Below are 22045 nucleotides of genomic sequence, written 5' to 3' on the forward strand. Positions count from 1 at the left end.
ATATTCTCATCAATAACTATTGATTAATTTGTCACATGACTGTTCCAGGGTTTGTTTTATTTAGTTTCACATCTACCTGTAGATCTATGTTTATTACACTGATGACAACTAGTTTGTAGTTTTATTTCAGAAAGTTTCACTTTTACAGTTGGAAACCTTTGTTAATTAAATATTCTAGTTACATTAGAGCAACCAAATTAAACTATATCAACTAAGTGAATTCATAAAAAAACCTGTTAAAGGATTTTTCAAACTAAATAATTATCTGACCTGTTAAACCTGAACAACTCAAAGAATCAGAATCAAGAATCATTATTTATTGGTAGAAATACTTTTAAACACTTGCTGTACATTCAGCTGACATAAAAATATTGTTTTCAAATATGTAGAATAATTGTGAATTTATCAGTAGCAGTTTTAATATTTTAGTTAATTTTTTGCAGGCACCTTTTTTGTCCGTCAAATGTATTTAAAATAAACTAAAATGAAAGAGAGATGTTATTTAACTGTTGAACCTTGTCATAATTTTATTTATTTATAGATTTTTTTTAAATTGAAAAAAAAATGTTTATGTCTCGGCAAGTCTTGGTCTCGGATAGTGTGGTATTGAACACAACACTACTTTACACTACTACACACGACTTTACACTACTACACACAACTTTACACTACTACACACAACGTAACACTACTACACACAACGTAACACTACTACACACAACTTTACACTACTACACACAACTTTACACTACTACACCAGACTTTACACTACTACACACAACTTTACACTACTACACCAGACTTTACACTACTACACACAACGTAACACTACTACACCAGACTTTACACTACTACACCAGACTTTACACTACTACACACAACTTTACACTACTACACCAAACTTTACACTACTACACCAGACTTTACACTACTACACACAACGTAACACTACTACACACAACGTAACACTACTACACACAACGTAACACTACTACACACAACGTAACACTACTACACCAGACTTTACAATACTACACACAACTTTACACTACTACACACAACGTAACACTACTACACCAGACTTTACAATACTACACACAACTTTACACTACTACACCAGACTTTACACTACTACACACAACTTTACACTACTACACACACAGAGCCGGATTATATAAATGGACTTCACTAGGCAGAATGTATTTTTTGGCCCCTCCTCCATTGATATTATTTATGAATTGAAATCTGAAACTTACCAAAGTTAGTATAGTAACTTATTATAATAAGAAGTTAATTCACATTTTACATAGCGTAGTCTTGTTGGATCTTTGTATACTGAAATAAATTGTCGGACATTTTTTATTTATTTAGACATTATTACCCAGCTCTATTAAATGCTATTAAAATATCCTTATCTTATCCAATTTGAGTGTCATTTTAAGGCAGTAGTAGCAGTAAATCACCAATAGGTATCAGCATTGCTATGTAAACGGAGCAAATGAGATAAATGTTGTAAGCTATTGCATTTTGCAGAAAATCTTAATTAAATGTGTAGATTAAATTGAATAGTTAAATAAATAGTCAAATATACTTGATTTATTTCTTTCTTTAAATGTATTTTTACAATAAAAACAATAATTGATCAAAGTCAGTGGAAATGCCACAAAGACCCTTTTATTAATCACTAGCAGCTCAATATCAACATTTTGTGCCACTTTTGACTTTTCCCTTCATTAAGGCTGAAATGTGTGACTAAATTCTGTAGTACTTTTAAACCACATTAAGCACACTGTCCCTTTAAGAAAGTCAGCTGAGCTGCTTGGTCCCTCTGTCTGGCCCCCCTGCCTATCGGGCCCCAGGCACGTGCCTAGTTTGCCTTTGCGTTAATCCGGCTCTGTACACACAACTTTACACTACTACACCATACTTTACACTACCACACACAACTTTACACTACTACACCATACTTTACACTACTACACACAACTTTACACTACTACACACAACTTTACACTACTACACCATACTTTACACTACCACACACGACTTTACACTACTACACACAACTGTACACTACTACACACAACTTTACACTACTACACCATACTTTACACTACCACACACGACTTTACACTACTACACACAACGTTGCCCTACTACACACTATTTTACACTACTACACACTATTTTACACTACTACACACATCTTTACACTACTACACACTATTTTACATTACTACACACGACTACACTACTACACACTACTTTACACCAAAACACACTACACTACTACTCACTACTTTACACTACTACACACAACTTTACACTATTACACACAACGTTACACTACTACACACTATTTTACACTACTACACATGACTGTACACTACTACTCACTGCTTTACACTACTAATGCAATGTGACACACTGAGTTCTGCTGTATTAGCTGCTCTCAGCTTTAGAATCAAAGTATTTGACACACAAAATAGCTACTGTGTGCGTGTGTGTGTTGCAGGTCTGGAGAGTGTGGACCACTACCCCATCCTCGTCGCTGTGACAGGAATACTGGTTCGAATTTTAGTTGATGGAGACCGTCAGGGGTCAGTAACACAGAGTGTGTGCGCGTGTGTGAGTGTGTGTGACAGAAACAGGAGGCTCATCATATTCAGATGCAGGTTTATTAAAGGGTTCATTACAGATTCAAGCAGTGTGTGTTACAGTGTGTGTTACTGTGTGTGTGCTACAGTGTGTTACGCTGTGTGTACTACAGTTTATTGGTGTTACAGTGTGCATTGAATAAAGGAAGCGACTGTCCTCACAGTGTGTTAGTGTGTAACTGTGTGTGTGTTCCAGTGTGTAACTACTGAAAGTGCACTTTGTCAGGTGTGTTACCTCTGTGCTCCTGCAGGTGTCACAGGTTCTTTTGTCCAATGAGGTTTAAGGGGGTGTGTGCTGTTGTCAAGGCAACATGATCGGCCTATCTGAGTAAAAGCCCCTTCCTCCCTGTCTTTGTTTCCCCACCCCCAGCATTAAGCCCCGACCCCAGTGCCAGAGTCTAAGTCCAGCCCCTGGCCGGCCATTCTGCTCCCTGATGGGCTCCATAAAGACGACGTGCTTGTTGGTGCTGACCTTTATTTTAGGCCCCTCCTCTGCGGTGGTGAGCGGGGCTTGGATGAGGATGGAGGCGGTGCCGTTGACTGCTGGTGTAGGAGTGGGCTTGGCCCTGGGACAGGGCGTGGTGTACAAATAGAGAAGGACAAGCAGCAGGCTGACAGCACAGCCCAGCAGGGTGGTGACGCCCGTGTTGAGGGCCAGGGGGGCGTGGCCCTCTGTCTGCAGCACGGTCACGTTGACCTGCCAAGTGTAGTTGAACACCACACACTGGTACGTCCCTGAGTCATGCTCACCCGCTGCTACGATCTCCAGACTGCCGTTAGCAAACATCCTCAGAGAGTCGCCGTTTCCTGGAGGGACCACCCACTCTGAGCTGGGCGCCACCCACAGGAAGGACATGCCAGGCAGGGGGGCGGAGCAGTGCAGCAGCAGCGATGCCCCCTCCCTCACTGTCACGCTGAGGCCACGCCCCTCCTCCTCCATGGCCTCACAGCGCTGCAGCAGGCGTGGATGCAGCAGGAAGTGGATGATGTGGCGTTGGACTCCCAAGTCCAGACACACGTGTTCTGACTTTAAGAGTGTGACAGGGGCGTGGCCTAGTTGCTGCCAGTGCCTGAACAAACACAGCACGCTGCAGTCACACAGCAAGGGATTGGCGTGCAGGTAAAGCCCCTGCTGCAGGGAGGGGGGCAGCGCCAGGACATCCCACAGCGGCAGGCGGGGCAGCCGATTGGACGATAGGTCCAGTAGCACCAGGTAGGCGTGGCTTAGTGAGAAGAAGGGGAAGTCAGTGAGGTGGTTGTGGCTCAGGTAGAGGCGGCGCAGGTGGACGAGGCCCCCCAGAGCCCCGCCCTCCACCTGCACCATGTGGTTATCAAAGAGCAGCAGCTCCTCCAGTCCCGTCAGCTCTACAAAGAAGTGCTGCTCCAAAGCACGCAGCTGATTGGACGATAGGTCCAGGTGTCTGAGCAGAGCTCCGGAGCAGTTCCTGAAGGCGCCCTGCTGGACTCCGCCCACACGGTTGTGAGCCATTCGCAGCGTCTCTAGCCGGGTCAAACCCAGGAAGCTGTCGGCCTGCAGCTGACCAATCAGGTTGTGGCTCAGGTCCAGCGTGACAGTGGAGGCGGGCATCTGTGTGGGCACCCACTGCAGGCCCCGCCCACTGCAGCACAGCAGGTCAGCTGTGAGTGGGCAGCTGGACAGTGGCGAGGACAGGACGGGTACCACACCCAGCAGGAGGAGGAGCCTCTGAGCCATGGTGGAGCCAGGAGGAGGAGCCTAATCCTGGAGCGCTAGCAGCACGTTAGCATCATACATGGAACGCTCTACTGTGTTTCTTCTTCTGTGTGTGTGTGTGTGTGTGTGTATGAGCTGAGTCGCTCTAACGCTCCCTGCTCTCCTCTCTACATCCTACACTCTGATTGGCTGCTCTCACACAGCTCACACAAACAGGATGTGGCTGCAGCTCACACACACGATTAGAAACACACACACACACACACACACACACACGGTTAAAAAACACTCACACACACAGAAACATACACAGTTCAATTCAGTTCAACATTATTTATATAGTACTGGTTACAACAATAGTCATCTCTAAGTGATCATCAACATATACAATTCTTAATAAAATCCCATGAACACCATCAGCTACAATGGAGAGAAACGACTCACTTTGAAGATGAATAAATGTCTGTTAGAACCAGAGCCAGAGGTTGAGAACATCTGCTCCACTGGTTGGAGTTAGTTGGGATAGAGATAAAACATCAGAAAAGCACAAATCAGGAACTGTTAGCATTGTTAGCTTTAGCATCATGATAGAGTATTAGCAGGTCTGCCTCCATGAAAACACCTGGTGCTAGACTATGTGTGAGTAGAATGAGTGTGTTACAGGGGTTAGAGGACTGTGTGTAGATGGTGGATTGTGTTTGAATGTAATGTTGGTGTTCTACTACACAATCGTTTGCTTCCTGGTCACATGATAATAATCACTATGAACCTATCAGAACCTGCAGAGCGGCGTCCGTCCTCCTCTCTGACCCGTGTTTCCAGCTCCACTCCATCCAGCACCTACTGGGAGAGGCTGACTCCGCCCACCCCTCCTCTGGCCCTGCCCACTCCTCTGCTGGCCCTGCCCGTCTGGCGGTCAGCTCTTTGAGCTCAGCCATGGCTCCGCCCTTTTCTGAGAGGAAACACTTCTCACTGCACTCATGTGAGTCCTGGTGTGTGTGTGTGTGTGTGTGTGTGTGTGTGTGTGTGTGTGTGTGTGTGTGTGTGTGTGTGTGTGTGTGTGTGTGTGTGTGTGTGTGTGTGTGTGTGTGTGTGTGTGTGTGTGTGTGTGTGTGTGTGTGTGTGTGGTCAGCTCTTTTATCACAGCTGTCAGCATCCTCCCTGTTGCCATGGGGACAGAGGCCTTTACCATGGCAACCTGCTGTGGCATCGCAGCCCTGTTTACTGTGTGTGTTTTCATCATCTGTCTTTATTCTGTTTACTGAGGGGACACACACAGAGTAACAAACACAGCAACACACGCACACACACAGTAACACACTCCTAAGGGTGCTGTGGGGACCTGTGTCAGAGTAATTCCTGCAGTAATAGAAAACATTGTGTCTGGTTACACAGCACTGCACCAGGGATGTTTCCCAACGTAGGGGGGGTCATAGGGTGTCTGAGCGTTGTAGGGAGTCTAAGGAAATGTCAGTAAATGTTTGTGTAACTCTCTGAGGGTCAAGTTTATTGAATTATTTAGTTTATTTCATCTTTGTTTCAGCCTTACTTTAAAGCCCAACACTCATAGTGTAATAGGTGAAGGTGATGAATGTAGTTAGTTACTCATTCCTGATAAAAAAAAAAAAAAACTTTTCCTAACCCACCGCGGGCGGTCTCTTTTTCCTTCAAGCTCGGGTCTTCTTTGCTGTTCCTAACACTGCACTTTTCTGGACCGAGATGTCTGATGTAATTCCTGGGATCTGCTGTAGCCATTCTTCCAGTTTGGGGGTCACTGCCCCAAGTGCTGGATTGTCTCATTGGCCTCTTTGTACAGTCTACACCTGGGGTCTTGTCTGGTGTGGTAGATCTGGGCCTCTATTGCTCTGGTGCTCAAGGCCTGCTCCTGTGCAGCCATGATGAGTGTCTCTGTGCTGTCCTTTAGTCCAGCTCTGTCTAGACATTGGTACCATTTCCTGATATCCACCACTTCAGTTATGTTTGGGTGGTACATCCCATGTAGGGGCTTGTCCTCCCATGATGGAACCTCCAGCACCTCATCTTCTGTTCCCCATTGTCTGAGACATTCACTGAGCACGTCATCTGTTGGAGCCTTGTCCTTGATGTACTTATGGATCTTAGATGTTTCATCCTGGATAGTGGCTCTCATGCTCACTAGTCCTTGGCCTCCTTCCTTACGGCTAGCGTACAGTCTCAGAGTGCTGGATTTGGGGTGGAACCCTCCGTGCATGGTTAGGAGCTTTTGCGTCTTAACATCTGTGGTCTGTATCTCATCCTTTGGTCAGCTTATTATTCCTGCAGGGTATCTGATTACTGGCAGGGCGTAGCTGTTTATAGCCCGGGACTTGTTCTTCCCATTGAGCTGGCTTCTTAGGACACGCCTTACTTGTTGGAGGTATTTGGCCGTAGCCGCTTTCCTTGTCACCTCTTTGAGGTTGCCATTTGTTTGTGGGATTCCGAGGTACTCGTAACTGTCCTCAATGTCTGCTATTGTTCCTTCTGGGAGTGAGACCCCTTCTGTGTGGACTACCTTCCTTCTCTTAGTCACCATCCGACCACACTTCTCTAGTCTGAATGACATCACAATGTCTGCGCTGTAGATCCGGGTGGTATGAATCAGTGAGTCTATGTCTCACTCATTCTTAGCGTACAGCATGATGTCATCCATGTAGAGGAGGTGACTGATGGTGGCCCCGTTCCTGAGTCAATATTCATAGCCAGTCTTGTTGATTATTTGGCTGAGGGGGTTCAGACCTATTCAGAACAGCAGTGGGGATAGGGCGTCTCCTTGGTATATGCCACATTTGATGGAAACTTGTGCAAGTGGCTTACCATTGGCCTCAAGGGTAGTTTTCCACAGCCTCATCGAGTTTGCAATGAAGGCTCTTAGAGTCCTGTTTATGTTGTATAGCTCCAAGCATTCAATGATCCAAGTATGTGGCATTGAGTCGTAGGCTTTCTTGTAATCAATTCAGGCAGTGCTCAGGTTAGTGTTTCTGGTTCTTCAGTCTCTATCGACTGTTCTGTCAGCCAGGAGCTGGTGTTTGGCACCTCTGGTATTTTTACTAATTCCCTTCTGAGCTGTGCTCATGTATTGATCCATGTGCCCGCTTATCTTAGCTGCTATGATGCCAGACATGAGCCTCCACGTTGTGGAGAGGCAGATTATTGGCAGATAGTTGGATGTAACTACCCATTGAGGGATCCTTCAGGATCAGGATTGTGCGCCCTTTGGTTAGCCATTCAGGGTGATTCCCATCTCTCAGCATCTGGTTCATTTGTGCTGCCAAGCGCTCATGGAGTGCCGTGAGTTTCTTTAGCCAGTAGGCGTGTATCATGTCAGGGCCTGGTGCTGTCCAGTTTTTCATACCTGAGACTCTTTCTTGGACGTCTGCCACTGTGATGGTAACTGGATTCTGTTCAGGGAGGTTGCTGTGGTGTGTGTGCCTTTCCAGTACTGTTCAGTTTCCAGTCTTGGTGGGTCTGCTCTGCTATTGCTCCCCTGCCATTGAGTGTACTCTTGCTGGTTGAGTTGCGAACAGCTGGTTTATTCGTCTGGCTTCATTGTCTCTCGTGTATCTCTTTAGGCAGCTGGCCAAGGCTTGGAGCCTTTGTTTGGCAGTTTTCAATGCTTCAGATATGGGCATCTGGGTGTACCTCTTGGGGACTTGTTTCTTCATTGCACCTTTCAGGGCCTCTGTCAATTGGCTCACTTCTCTCCGCGCTGCCTTGATATTAGCTTCCAGCCTTCTTTTCCATAGTGGGTATTTCATCTCATGGTTGCTCTTACGATAGCCAAGTGTCTCTAGGATCACTGCTGCTGTGGAGGATATCAGCTCATTGGTTTCAGTGATGGTTGATGTAGGTATTGCTCTTAGAGCTACATTCACATCTTCTACGAGACTTTCTGATGATACTTCACTTAACCTCTGTAGTTGGCTTCGTGGTTGCCTGGTGAATATTTTTGCCATGATCTTATTTTTCAGGTCAGTCGCTGCCTTGTTCAGCGTGATTGTGGTTAATTTGGTTTCGTACCCAATCTCTGGAGGGGGGGTTGGTGTTAACTTCGTTCTGACCTGGCCACATGGCTCCACCTTGCCGTAGCATTGGTGTTTTACCTTATCAATCTCAAGTTGTGATAGCAGTTGCCTTTTGTGGATGTTGGAACACTGAGCTACTAGTTGTTTCGCCGTGAGTTTGGACTGTGGGTTTCGTAGTAATCATTTCTCCCATATCCTTTGCATGTAGCCCCTCTGACTAGGGTTACTGGAGTAGTAGCATTCCAAACAGAGCCCTGTTATTGCACCTCGCCCATTTCAGTCTTGTTCCAGTAGCCCATTTTTCATCAAGGTACTCTGGTTTCCCAGCACCTGACACAGACCTTGTTTGTTTGTGTATATATATATGTGTGTGTGTGTATATATATATAGCGGCTGGCTAGCTCAAGTGGTAAGTCACCCGACTTGCACACAGAAGACCCCGGTTCGAATCGAAATGGGCTGCCAGTGTGGGTCCTTAGGCAAGACCCTTCACGCTACTGCCTACCTCATACAATGATGAGAGACAATTAAATGAATGACATGCTGGCTCAGACGTCGCCCGGCCAAACAAGGTCTGCGTCAGGTGCTGGGGAACCAGAGCGTCTCGATGTAAAATGGGCTACTGGAACAAGGAGGAAATGGGCGAGATGTGAGAACAGGAATGGACCCACAGTCCAAACTCACGGCGAAACAACTAGTAGCTCAGTGTTCCAACATCCACAAACGGCAACTGCTATCACAACTTGAGATTGACGAGGTACAACACCAATGCTCCGGCAACGGGGAGCCAGGACACCAGGTCAGAGGGGAGGACACCAGGAAAAGAGGTTCATGGTCGGGAGTCCAGGTCAGGTGTAGGTGTGCTGCACCACACTTGGGTTCCGCAGTCTTTGGCCGCTGGGAACACGCTTGGTGCCTGCACCGGATTCTTTTCCTTAACGTCCATGCTGCTGCCTGCTCAGACTTCAATGAGTGCCCTGGACCCTTCACAGCGCTGGAGTGGTGGTCATAGACCGTTGTCACCATCATCCACTTCCGTGTTTACATTGGCTCTACCTGCAAGGACCAGCTGGAGCCCACGTGACCACTGGACGTGCCTCCGACAAATCCCCCATAGACACTGCCTCCGTGACGTCATCCAGATTCCACATTGGATTGTTCAATAGCGAATAAGTCTTTTTCTTTGAGTTACCTTTTTCTTAGAGAAGAGCTTTATGTGTCTTTCTGAGACTTGGGAGAAAGAGGAAGAGTTTATTCACTGACACTCTGCAAACACTGAAGAAACCCCCCCCAAGACCCACAACTAAGTGCAATATATTTATTCAGCTGCAGACTGTCCATTTATACTGCGTTATTGATCCATATTCATATTTATAAACTTGGTTGTAGTGTTTTGTATACTTTTATGCTTTTGATATGGCATCTACTGGACTGCTTCAGCAGTATTTTGTTCTACTTGTACAGTGACAATAAAGATATCTGAATCTTAAATAGACGGTGCAGCATTAACACATGGTTCACATTAAAAAAGGACTAAACTACAGAAAAGCCCCCTATGCTGGTTGGAACACAGAGTAGGGACTCCTACAGTCAACAGCACTGGACAGGACCTGATACTGTGTGTGTAACTGTGTTCAGACGTGGACTACATCAGTGATGAGGAGAAGGTGAAGGTGCAGCAGATGTTGGAGTTTTTGACCGAGGAATCAAAGCAGGCTGCAGCCAGCACAGCAGTGAGTAATAGTGTGTAAGGCTGTGTGTGTGTTGCAGTGTGTGTGTTACAGTGAGTAACAGTGCATGTGACTAAAGCCTGCTATACGGTTCTGCTTCTGGACCTTTGCTGTTGGGTAGGCCAACGGTCGACCAACATCCAGATATGCGAGAGAACGCATCGCTATGCCATTAGCCACCGTGCCTCTAGGGTTGTGTGCGTGGTTACTAATTAGCATTAAAAAGCCCTTTTTTATCTTCTGGTCACAGAAAAAACGATGTTTTATGTTTAAGCATTTTAAAATGTAAATAATTTCTTGATTATTACTGACCTACTGTACCTAACCATGTGTGGGTTTAGTTGGACGCAAACATTAAAAGAACGGTTTCAATAGAAACACATGCAACGTATAAAAGTGTATGGAGCGCACTGTCAGCAATATTATCGTGATATCATAAAAGGTGATTTTCTAATGGCAAAGGCTGCAATTTAAAAAAAAAAAGTTTTTTCTTTGTCTGCACATGCTGTCAACGGTCTACACTGTAAGAAGTGTAATCTGTAGAAACAACTCTCGTATCGCTACGTTAAACGTTGAGACACGGCGGTGTGTCTGGAAAAGGCAGAGACGGGGGCTAAGGTTTGGAGTGGACCAATCTCAGCCCTTATGTTCTAAGTCGCCTCGAGGATTGGTTACTGCGTGGGGGTCTACGTTTACGTAGAGCTATGGCTTCAGTTTGACTCAGAACCTTATATAAGGCTTCAATGAGTGTGTAACTGTGTGTGTAACTGTGTGTGTGTTCCAGCCCACCAGTGAAGATGATCTGTGTCCGATATGTTACGCTCACACAATCTCAGCTTCTTTCAAACCCTGTCAGCACAAGTCCTGCAAGTGAGTCTCACGCACACACACACACACACACACACACACTGTGAAAGATGTAAAACACATTAAAAGTTGTCACATAAATAAGTATCAATAGAGCTGTTTTAATGCTTTAATCAAGAGTGAATACCATGATCTATAGATCAGTTCATAATCAGATCTATCATCAGAGCTGATTTTGTATGTTCAACATGTTTAAAACATGACTGAAATAGTTTATCTGGTTAAAAAGACTAATGGGAGATCTACAGTAGATCTAGTATAGATCTATATGGACTGTGACACATCTAGGATAGATCTGTGTGGACGGTGACACAAATAGTATAGATCAATGTGGACACATCTAGTATAACACAATTTAAGTGTATTGTAGCATTTAGTATCAACATGACAAATGTGACATATACTGTACATAATAACTAATTCAGTACCAGCCATTTTTCAGCATTTTGACTGATTTTTAAAGACTCACAGAATATTTTGTATTATCTGAAATAATCTGAAATCTGATTCCGAAAGTCTCTAATTTCATCAGAAAAATAATTTAGTTTCTAGCTTGTTTTGTTCTTCTGTAATCATCAGATCACACAAATCACCAGTTTGTGACAAAAAGCTGAGAAAAATGTCTTTTTCTGAAAAAAATCTATTAGTGACTTTGAAGTTATTTTTAAAATTTGCTTTAGTGAAACCTCCTCATTAGTTTCCTTCTATAAAACTACAAAAACACAGAGACCAGGCTTTTGATTGTAACATTATTATTATTTTACTATGTCAGAATTGAATGGATTTCTTACTGTATTTTGGCGTTCCTCCAAGTCTCTCCCCCCATCATTCTGCACACGTAACTTCCTCCTCCTCCTGGACAAGCTGAGTGTCACCATTTTCCCCATTTTTTGATGGTTTTCTCTCACCATCACCACCATCTCAATAGTCCACTTAGTTCCACACATGCTCTGGTTGAGTGTGAACTGGTGGGAACTTCAGCATCATTTTCCGTCTCATGAACTCATTTCCTCTCCCTCTGAGCTCTGCTCATCATGGATGATCTCTCCACCAAAGGTGCTCTGCTGCCACCTACAGGTCACCTATTATTTAGATATCTGGCTCACAGTTGAATGTTTTTTTTACTGTATTTTGTATCTGCCCCCGTCAATCACACAGCCGTAACTTCCTCTTCCTCCCGACACACAGAGATGACCCGTTTAGCCCGGTTAGTTGATGGTTTTATCTCATGATCACAACATAATCAATAATCCACTCAGGTCTACACATGTTGTTAGTATGTGGTGCTGTGAGCTGCTGGATACTTTATAATATCACTTCATAGCACCATAATCTCCCTCCTCCTGCTTCTTCCTCCTTAGCTAATGGTAGCATCAGTGGCTAATCTCTCATCTAAAGGTGCACTGCTGCCATCTTCAGGGCACAGTTGGTCACTACATCAACAGAGAAGCCTCATATTCACAGAAGAACTCCATCACAGTGTATCCTAGCAACTTCTGTGAAAAAACGCAATTTATGTAATATTATGTCTTTGGCACTGAATGAGTTAATGTTATAATAATGTTATGATGTTGTATTAATGATATAATATTATGATGATGATGTTGTATTAATGATATAACTTTGTATTGATTGTTTTTCAGGGCGTGTATAAACCAACATCTGATGAACAACAAAGATTGTTTCTTCTGCAAAGCAACGATTACAGCTGTGGAGGATTATAGCAAACCCTGATAGTGTGTGTGTGTGCGTGAGACATCATCAGTGTGGTACCTGTCTAATGCATGGATTGTTAATTTTTATTCATTAAAGGAGTGTGTAGTCAACTTGTGTGATTTATACTACACAACAACACACACACTGTTAGACAACACTGTGTGTGAAAACACTGCATGTGTTTTATAATAAAAACACTTCACAAGAGTTTATTTATTTATTCATCATAAACAATATCATTACACAGGAAGTGTGATTAGACTGTCACAATAAAATATTGTGAGGTGAGTTTACAGAGACAGAAGGTTGACATCATAACAGCCGTTCACCTGGAACATACACACGTTATTAAAAACGCGCGCGCGCGTGTGTGTGTGTGTGTGTGTGTGTGTGTGTGTTACCTGGTAGCGTCCTATGGAAGAAGAGTTCTGGTTGTTCTTCATCACCTCAGTCAGTGCTAACATCTGCTGAATGCTACAGGAAACACTCTGGGAGTCTGGAAGCTCCTGGACAGGTGAGTTAGACACAGTAAAACTCTCAGGCTACATATGATTATTCCCTCCTATCTCCTTTCCTATCTATCTTTCCTTAACCCTGTGAATGACATCAGGGTTAAGGAAAGGTGTTAGGAGAGGAGTTAGGAAAAGTTGTTTATACAATCAGACACACTTCCACTAGGTGACGTAATAATCTGACACTGTGAAGGTCAGTGACGTGGTGAAAAAACTACACAATTCCTAAAATAAACTAAAAGCTCATTTCTAACACTTTCACTGATATAATGTCATAAATCATATGGTTTGAATGTAAATCAAAGGAAAAGAGGTTACCATGGCTACGAGGAACTAAAGGTAAACTAAAGAACGTCACATAGAGAATGGTTGATCACACTCACCTTCTACTCACTAATATTAATTATGATTAATAAAACATCATGTGGTTAAAAATGTCTCTGATCATTTTTCTAGAACCACAGAGTGTCTGTTTTGTCAGTTATAATCTGATTATATGTCTGTACTATATATAATATATAGGTTTTACATTATTTAAAGTTGTTCATATTATTACATTAGTAACTTACATGATCTACGTTACTTGTCGGTCATCTTGAGTTTCCGTAAACGCTCTGGTGTGTGTGTCCCTTTAAATGTTGTCACCGCAATGAATTGTGGGTCATCATTATATGGTTTCCTTTAGTAAAGGATGTATCAGTGTTTCCTAGGCTAAAGGAGGTTATAAAGGAAGCATTGAACCTCTTTTCCTGAGCTTAAAGAGAACTCAGACACTCTTTATCATGGCCGCCACCTAAACACTTCCTGGGGGGACGGAACAGTGGATAGGAAAGGAGATAGGAAAGGAGATAGGAGGGAACATTAGGACACAGCTTAATATTTGATGAAGTTTTCACTTCAGCTCAATCTGTGTCCAACAGCTGATTGGACGCTGTGTCCTAGGTGTTTGGGGGCATGTCAGCGTTGGCTCCTCTTTCATCCACCTTTCAATGTGATAGACCTTTACCCTGGTCATTAGTGTGTAACAGTTAATGACTGATTGATCAATGATCATTAGACTCAATCACAGTGAGCTCTAGTGTGTTCAATGGGTGGAGCTAAAGCTCACAGTCTGTGGGATGTGATCACAGCCACCAATGATAGAGAAGGACACACCCACTCTAATTGGTCAGGGGGCGGGGCTTCAATACTCACTGATCATTTAGAATCAGTTACCGTGGTGATTTACCTGAACTTAACCAGTGTGGTAGTTACAGAGCGTGCACACACACTAACCTGCACATGATCAGGATCCTGATCCACCAGTGTCAGCTCTGACAGCCAATCAGAGACCTCCTCTGAGTCCTGAAAACAGATTGAGGCTGTTTTAGAATGTGTGTGTGTATGGGGGGTAGATCGCTTCTAAATTAATGCGCACCAGTCCAACGCGTAAACGAACCCATACCCTACGCCTGCACGTCTGATCTACATTTCCCATAGACTTAGAATGGGTAAATGCACAAGCACGACGCTATAATGTACATACACATTAAAGTGGATACACACCTACACCACACCTGGATGTACACCTAACAACATAAATATATCAGTCACACGTAGACACAGGTGTGTAGTGAGTGAAGCTATAGTGATCATGTGACCTTCACTATGTAGCACCGTCTACGTGACATGTAAACACAGGTGTGTGTGAGTGTATAACAGACCACCATTTAGTCTGGTTACAGTCTGTGTCACTACACTCGTTCATAGAGTGGTAGTGACTGTAGTGTTACACACTGAGTCAGATCATTGCTGTGATTGGACAGGATACAACACACACACTTACTGACGTACACACGTGTGTACGCCTGGACACCTAATCATTATTTCTAAGTGTTTATATGTCACGTAGACGGTGCTACATAGTGAAGGTCACATGATCACTATAGCTTCACACACTACACACCTGTCACTACACTTAACTACTGACATTAGGTAAGTTTAGTGAAAGTTAGACACGTACGTGTGTGTGTGTGTGTGTGTGTTTCTAACCTGGTGTGTGTGTGTGTAAATGTTAATCTCCTCCAGGTCAAAGGTCGTCCACGTTGCTGACGGTTGTCTGAGGATCAATCTGATCTGAACCACATGATCAGGTTCCACCAGCATCTGATCACAAGCATTAATAATCAATAACTGACTATTGATCAGACAATAGCACCTGTATGTATTGATCACCTGCTCTCTGATCAGGCTGCAGTAATCCTGTGCTCCGTCCTCACAGTGGGGGTTCTCCATCAGACTCACGTCTCTGATCGCTGTCAGCCATTTACACAGAGACGTTGGTTCCTTGGTGAGCAGACGCACCGACAGAGACGCTGTGTAGAAGTTCTTAAAGCTGATCCGCTCGATCTGGACCAGAAAGAACAGGAAGGAACTGGTTTAAAGGAACAGGAAGGGTTCCATGGTTACCATGGATACCAGGCTCTTACGTTGACAGGCTTTCCGAACGGGAGGTGGACGTCAACCACGCACACACCGGAGCGAGCGGCGTTAGAAGGGGCGTGTCCTATGTGCAGGTGAACAGCAGGTTTGATGGAGCAGCTGACAGCATCACAGGAAGTACTCATCCTGGTTTCCTGTGTGTGGCGTCTACTTTAGCGTCTGCGTTTAGCTAGGAGGGGAATGACGACATACACAGATGCTTCATTGGTTTAGTGACGCACAACAGAAAACACACACACACACACATTATGTATGGTTTCCCTCAACAAACACAACTACTGACATAATATAACAGATATTTATATCTAACCATATTTCATGTTAACTGTTGGTTTAAAAAGTAATTATTCCATGTGATGCTTTAGTTTTAAGACCCAATATCTCACCAAACTTATTAATGAACATTCCTTTATATTTACAAATATGTAAAATGTAAAAGTCTGAAACCTAAGTCTGAAACCTAAACTCTACATTTAATAACCTTAGGATGGACAAATGTTCTTTAAATGTAAGAATTGAATGATACTTTATGATGACTCATGGTGGGACATGAACTGAACAGAATGTACCTACCAACCCCTAAAGAAATGTAATAAAAGTTACATAAACACTCACAGTGCTTTACAGAATGAAGGCATTATTCTTTCACTCCTCACTTAGTGGTGGTAAGCTACTATTATATCCACAGCTGCCCTGGGGCAGATTTTTTATTTTAAACTATATAATCACGCCGAATAGTCCCATAATAAATAATCTGACAGCAGAAGAAGAGTTTCTCAATCTATGGCTGGTTTCAATGAATATATAAACAGTTATTGGTTAAATGTTGGACTTTTTGAATGAAGTGTGGCAGCAGTAGCCGTTAGCACCGCAGACAGCGACACACCGGTGCAGCGTCCGCTGCAGGTGACGTCATCAGAGTATCAGGTTACACATTAGCCAAATGATGTCTGATGTTTTATCTAGTCCACATTTAAAGGCAGCAGCTAGCGTTAGCATTAGCGCGGCCGGTGGAGCTCAGCTAACAGTGGCTAACAGCAGCTAACAGTAGTTTACAGTGGCTAACAGCAGCTAACAGTAGTTTACAGTGGCTAACAGTAGCTAACAGTAGTTTACAGTGGCTAACAGTAGCTAACAGCAGCTAACAGTAGTTTACAGAGATTATACTGAGGGCGTGTGCTTACCTGTCCCAGAAGGCGGAGTCGCAGACAAACACCGACCAAATGATGGATAGGCGTTTCCATAACAACCACACATTCGATGTGTCACCGTCACGAGGGGAGGAGCCTTAAAGGAGCAAGCTGTGATCTGAGCGGGAAAAAACAGCCGCCATGTTTGAAGCTGAAAACTACAGACAAACAAACTACAGACACAGACGATGATATAAATCATGGTGTAAATCCTGAAGTCTGTCTTTACTCTCAGCTTTATGTTATTGCTGTGTTGTTATTGTGGCTCATGTGATGCGTTCAGATGATAAAACTATTAGAACAATGACCATCTACAGCTCAGAGACACATTCTATCCTTCAAAGTGTGATGAAACTTTGTAATAACGCTGGAATTTTGCCTAAATCAAATGGACCAGTCTTACTTTCAGGTAAAGCTGGGAGTGTAAACTAATTCATTTATGATGAATTCATCATTTTGTTAATCTTGAATAAATATCATGTCCATGTTGTAGTGTTGTGGTGGTCAAGACCGGTCTTGGTCTCGAGACCAAATTTTAAAGGTCTTGGTCATGTCTCGGACTCTGAAGCATTTGACTCGGTCTTGTCTTGGACTCGGGATTTTCCGTCAAGACCGTTGTAGACCAGCACTAATTCCTGCTATTTTTAACCTTTTTTATAATGTGATAATAACACAGAGAAGAATGTGATAAAACAATCCTTTAGTCATTATTTAATCCACCCTGTATAATGACCACAACCTTCCTTAATGTGTGTGTGTGTGTGTGTGTGTGTGTGTGTGTGTGTGTGTGTGTGTGTGTGTGTGTGTGTGTGTGTGTGTGTGTGTGTGTGTGTGTGTGTGTGTGTGTGTGTGTGTGTGTGTGTGTGTGGCTACGGTTTAAACTGATGATATTACAGTCTGTGAAGGCTGGATAGGTGACGCACTTACTCTGCTTCTGGGTCCTAGTGCCAGCCGAGCGGTGAAGCCTGTTCCTTTTACCGTGTTTACTGAGGTCAGTGTGTGTTTAATAAGTCTGTGTGTGTGTTTAATAAGTCTGTGTGTGTGTTTAATAAGTCTACATGTTTATGTCTCTGTCCATTCACTCTTTTCATTATATTCATGTCTTTTAAGGCTTTATTACATAATATCGGCTGTAGTCCGGGCCGCCGCCATCTTGGATTATGTCGTCACCAGCGCGTCATCGCCGCGCATCACAGAATGAGTCAAATAACTGTAAAGAGGTCTTATATTAGTCTATTATCTTTCAAAGTGGTGTTTTTTTTGTGTCTTTAGACTCTAATTACATGTATGTTTACAATATGTTCCCTACAATATAAACAGGTTCACAATATAATTAATTTTTATAGTTTCTGTTTCCAGAATAATAATAATAATTCTCAACAAGAACTATTGATTAATTTGTCACATGACTGTTCCAGGGGTTGAGTTTGTTTTATTTAGTTTCACATCTACCTGTAGATCTATGTTTTTTTACACTGATGACAACTTGTTTGTAGTTTTATTTCAGAAAGTTTCACTTTTACAGTTACAGTTGGAAACCTTTGTTAATTGAATATCCTAGTTATATTACAGTAACCAAATTAAACTATATCAACTAAGTGAATTAATAAAAATAACCTGTTAAAGGCTTTTTCAAACTAAAAAAATTATCTTGTGAAATCTGTGACGTGTTAAACCTGAACAACTGAAAGAATCAGAATCAAGAATCATTATTTATTGGGAGAAATGCTTTTAAACACTTGCTGTACATTCAGCTGACATAAAAATATTGTTTTCAAATATGTAGAATAATTGTGAATTTATCAGTAGTAGTTTTAATATTTTAGATAATTTTTTGCAGGCACCTTTTTTGTCCGTCAAATGTATTTAAAATAAACTAAAATTAAAGAGAGATGTTATTTAACTGTTGAACCTTGTCATAATTTTATTTATTTATATATTTTTTTAAATTGAAAAAAAAATGTTTATGGTCTTGGTCTTGACTCGGTCTCGGCTCCCGAAAGTCTTGGTCTTGTCTTGGTCTCGGTGCATTCTGGTCTCGGGCAAGTCTTGGTCTCGGATAGTGCGGTCTTGAACACAACACTACCATGTTGACACAATAGTAGGGTAACCATAACATTTACTCTTTTCACATCTTATCCAGGCTGTTTGGTAATATTTTACAAATTATTTATATTGCCTACCCAAGGGTGAATTGATATTTTGATTATTTAATTATAATTTTTTTTCTTCTTCTTTTTTTTTTTTTTAATTATCATATAATTATAAATTATTTATTTTTCATTTCCAATAGCCTACAGTACCTATAAGTTTGAAAGTTTCCGCATTTTAGGCGTTTCATAGCCCAAATGACTAAACAGCGCTATTTCCTGGAACAGCTGTCTTTTTTTTTTTTTTTTTTTTTTTTCGCTCCACTGTAAGGCAGAGGGAGGCCACGCCCCCTCCCAAAGGCACGTTGCTCCTCTGCCTCCGTTCTCATTGCGTGATTTTACGTGTTTGCGCATGCGCAGTCAAGTCCCCAAGATGAAAACCATTTACGTACAAAGGCAGTGTAGAGATGTGCCTTTGGACATAACTGCGCTATGCTAAATGCTATACGTACGTTCACAGTGCATTAGTGAATTATCCAGTGTGGCTGCTGCTACGTTCTCTAGCTAGTGGGCGGGATAACAGTGCTAGAGATGATAAAGAAACTTTTTTTGAGGAAAAACGACATCTTTTAAAAGATGGAGACCAACACCTGAGCTACCAGACCTTCAGCAAAGCTAAGGTCAGAACATTGTTGGTACTTTCTACAGTGAATGGAACAAAAGGAAGGATTGACTTTGTGGATGCTCCTCACTGAGGATGTTCTGAGTTGTTGTTGTTGTCATTTTCTCCATGTTTCTGTGTTTCCAACACAAACAACAGATGTGCTGTCGTGTCATGAGATATATGTTGTTGGAGAGTATGGAGGTTATATTAAATAATGTTTATGTTTCTTTAATGGTGTTTATGATGTTGATTTTGTTAGATGATAAATACTTGTTCATGTGGATCTTATTGGGTTTTTTCTTTCTTATTATGAATTTTATATTTTGATAAGTGCATTGAGATGATTTTGTTGGAAATTGCTTTATATAAATAAAATTGATTTGAATTGAATTAACACTTGACAGCAGAAACATATGAAATTGTCTTTGGTGGTCTGGATTTGCAACGTGCCTACCCAACCCTAGTGGTCACGGCACGTCACTGTTTATAGGACTTTAACTCTGCTAATATTTGCTCTATTTGAGAAATTCCACCAGTTGTCATTACGGTAATTTTACTCACACGTGACGGAATAAACAAAGATGCCATTTTGTTTTGATGGAATCGTCACACGATGTTATGTGCTGCAGGCACATAATTTTCCTTATCTATTTTTTCCTATAAAGACCCAGAGATTTCTTTCTGCTCCGTCCCAGGAACTCTGCACAGCTGGAAGCTCGTCACTCCCAGCTGTGCAGCTAGCTTCGCTGGGAACGATCAGCAGAGCAGGCTGTTGAACCATCTAGTTGGTTGAGGACAGAGCTACATGAGGTTTATCTTCTTTTGGCCTGGCAGGATGGTAGTTATGTGTTCTTTTATGGTAAACTTGGTTTGAATTTTTCCTTGGTTTATTTTGGGTGTGGACCAAGACGATGGCCCTGAATAGGGTTAGTCTCACACCCTGTTTGTTCCTTTTGGCTGTCCTGTCAGGTCCTCCTTTCAGTTAGTTTGTTTGCTTTGATGTGGTCATAGGTGGTCTGGGTCAATAAGTTAATAAAGCTATAAAATAAACATCTTTGTCTGATCCTGCCCATGTGTCCATTGTTCGACTCATAATTTTATTGTGGGTCGTAACCAGTGTTGTGCTAGTTACTGAAAAAAAGTAACTAGTTACCGTTACTAGTTACTTCATTAACAAAGTAACTTAGTTACTATTTTGATTACTTAGACCAAAAAGTAATGCATTACTGGAAAAAGTAACTTTTGAGTTACTTAGAATTAAAGAATGTAGTATTTATTTTGGGTCATTTGTGTCCAAACAGCTTCATATCAGTGCTGTAATAATATAATAATCCACTGTTGATCAACTGCTATAAAACAACCATAAATGATGTGCATATAAAGCACAAAACAGCTGCTCCAAAATTAAAACAGTAATTTTTCAGCCTTAACACAGTAATGTAAAGTAAGCTGTGCATATTCCAGGTGTACATTCTGCTGTTGAAAATGCTGATAAAAACAAATGTGGAAAAACTAATTCACAGCATTTTTCTCAGCTACACAATGCTAAACATATCAGGCTAATTAGCTGCTGTTAGCAGTGACTCAGCAGTAATGACAGACTGCATATTTACAACAACATACCGTGCAATAGTTTGGCTGATCTGTCCCTGGATAACAGTCACAGTCCGTTAAAATCCAGCCGCAGCGTTACCTTAGCTTCACTGATGCATCTTTTGGAGACAAAAATAATACGTGTATTTCCACTTTGAGAAGCTCGTCCTGCTCTTGCCATAATTGGCGCACGTGATGTAAACAGATACACGCTGACAATGCTTCTTCTTCTACTGTTTATCGTGAAAATATGTAGCGCCACTGTAAACGGGAAGTACACTGCAGCTAGCAAAGTAACGGACAAACGCACCATATTCTAACAGTAACGGTGTTATTTCTTTAGAAAAATATTGCGTTACAGTACTAGTTACTGTCAAAAGTGGTGTTGGGTCGTAACACACGATGAAAACAGAAAGAGGAGCAAAGTCAGAGATTAAAAAGAGCAAATACTGGTGGATTATATGAAAAACATAGTTCTCCTGATGGTGCGTGTGTGTGTGTGCGTGTGCGCCACGCCCCCTCCCTGGACATGTAAACCATGATCTGATCCTCCATCAGTTTCATCATCTGGTCTAGATCTCATCACCTCCGTCTCCATGACAACAGACAGAATTAAGATCAGTCAGCATGGGAACTTCCACTTATGTATTTAAGTGTATATTTAATGATTATTTAATGTTCTGTAAAAGCCTAAAGTTTGTTTCAATGATTGAGAGATGAAGATTTATGATATTTACTGGGGAGCCCGCATCAACGCCACATAAGCGAGCATCACCTTGGGGGTCGAGACCATCAGGCTGCAACGTTGAAGG

The 22045-nt window shown here is 42.3% G+C and overlaps 3 protein-coding genes across 3 annotated transcripts; 1 reads left to right on the forward strand and 2 right to left on the reverse strand.

Moving 5' to 3' along the window:
• The first annotated feature begins 2397 nt into the window (after positions 1–2397).
• On the forward strand, positions 2398–12813 carry LOC114458543 (E3 ubiquitin-protein ligase RNF123). The gene is made up of 5 exons (XM_028440968.1): positions 2398–2600; positions 5127–5332; positions 10029–10123; positions 10905–10990; positions 12631–12813. The coding sequence occupies exons 1-5, from the start codon at positions 2413–2415 to the stop codon at positions 12719–12721; spliced, it is 666 nt and encodes a 221-aa protein (XP_028296769.1). The 5' UTR covers positions 2398–2412; the 3' UTR covers positions 12722–12813.
• Positions 2679–4528, reverse strand: LOC114458542 (amphoterin-induced protein 3-like). Its single transcript, XM_028440967.1, has one exon. It carries the CDS (start codon positions 4369–4371, stop codon positions 2959–2961), a length of 1413 nt encoding a protein of 470 aa, XP_028296768.1. The 5' UTR covers positions 4372–4528; the 3' UTR covers positions 2679–2958.
• Positions 12814–12906: 93 nt separating the features above from the next.
• On the reverse strand, positions 12907–17004 carry LOC114458544 (nicolin-1-like). The gene is made up of 7 exons (XM_028440969.1): positions 16881–17004; positions 15684–15865; positions 15430–15603; positions 15247–15360; positions 14491–14559; positions 13105–13209; positions 12907–13032 (listed from the first exon to the last, which is right to left on the reverse strand). Exons 2-7 carry the CDS (start codon positions 15819–15821, stop codon positions 12994–12996), a joined length of 639 nt encoding a protein of 212 aa, XP_028296770.1. The 5' UTR covers positions 15822–15865; positions 16881–17004; the 3' UTR covers positions 12907–12993.
• Between the last annotated feature and the right edge of the window lie 5041 nt (positions 17005–22045).

Source organism: Gouania willdenowi, unplaced genomic scaffold (assembly GCF_900634775.1).
Source record: "Gouania willdenowi unplaced genomic scaffold, fGouWil2.1 scaffold_123_arrow_ctg1, whole genome shotgun sequence".
NCBI classification, from domain to species: domain Eukaryota; kingdom Metazoa; phylum Chordata; class Actinopteri; order Blenniiformes; family Gobiesocidae; genus Gouania; species Gouania willdenowi.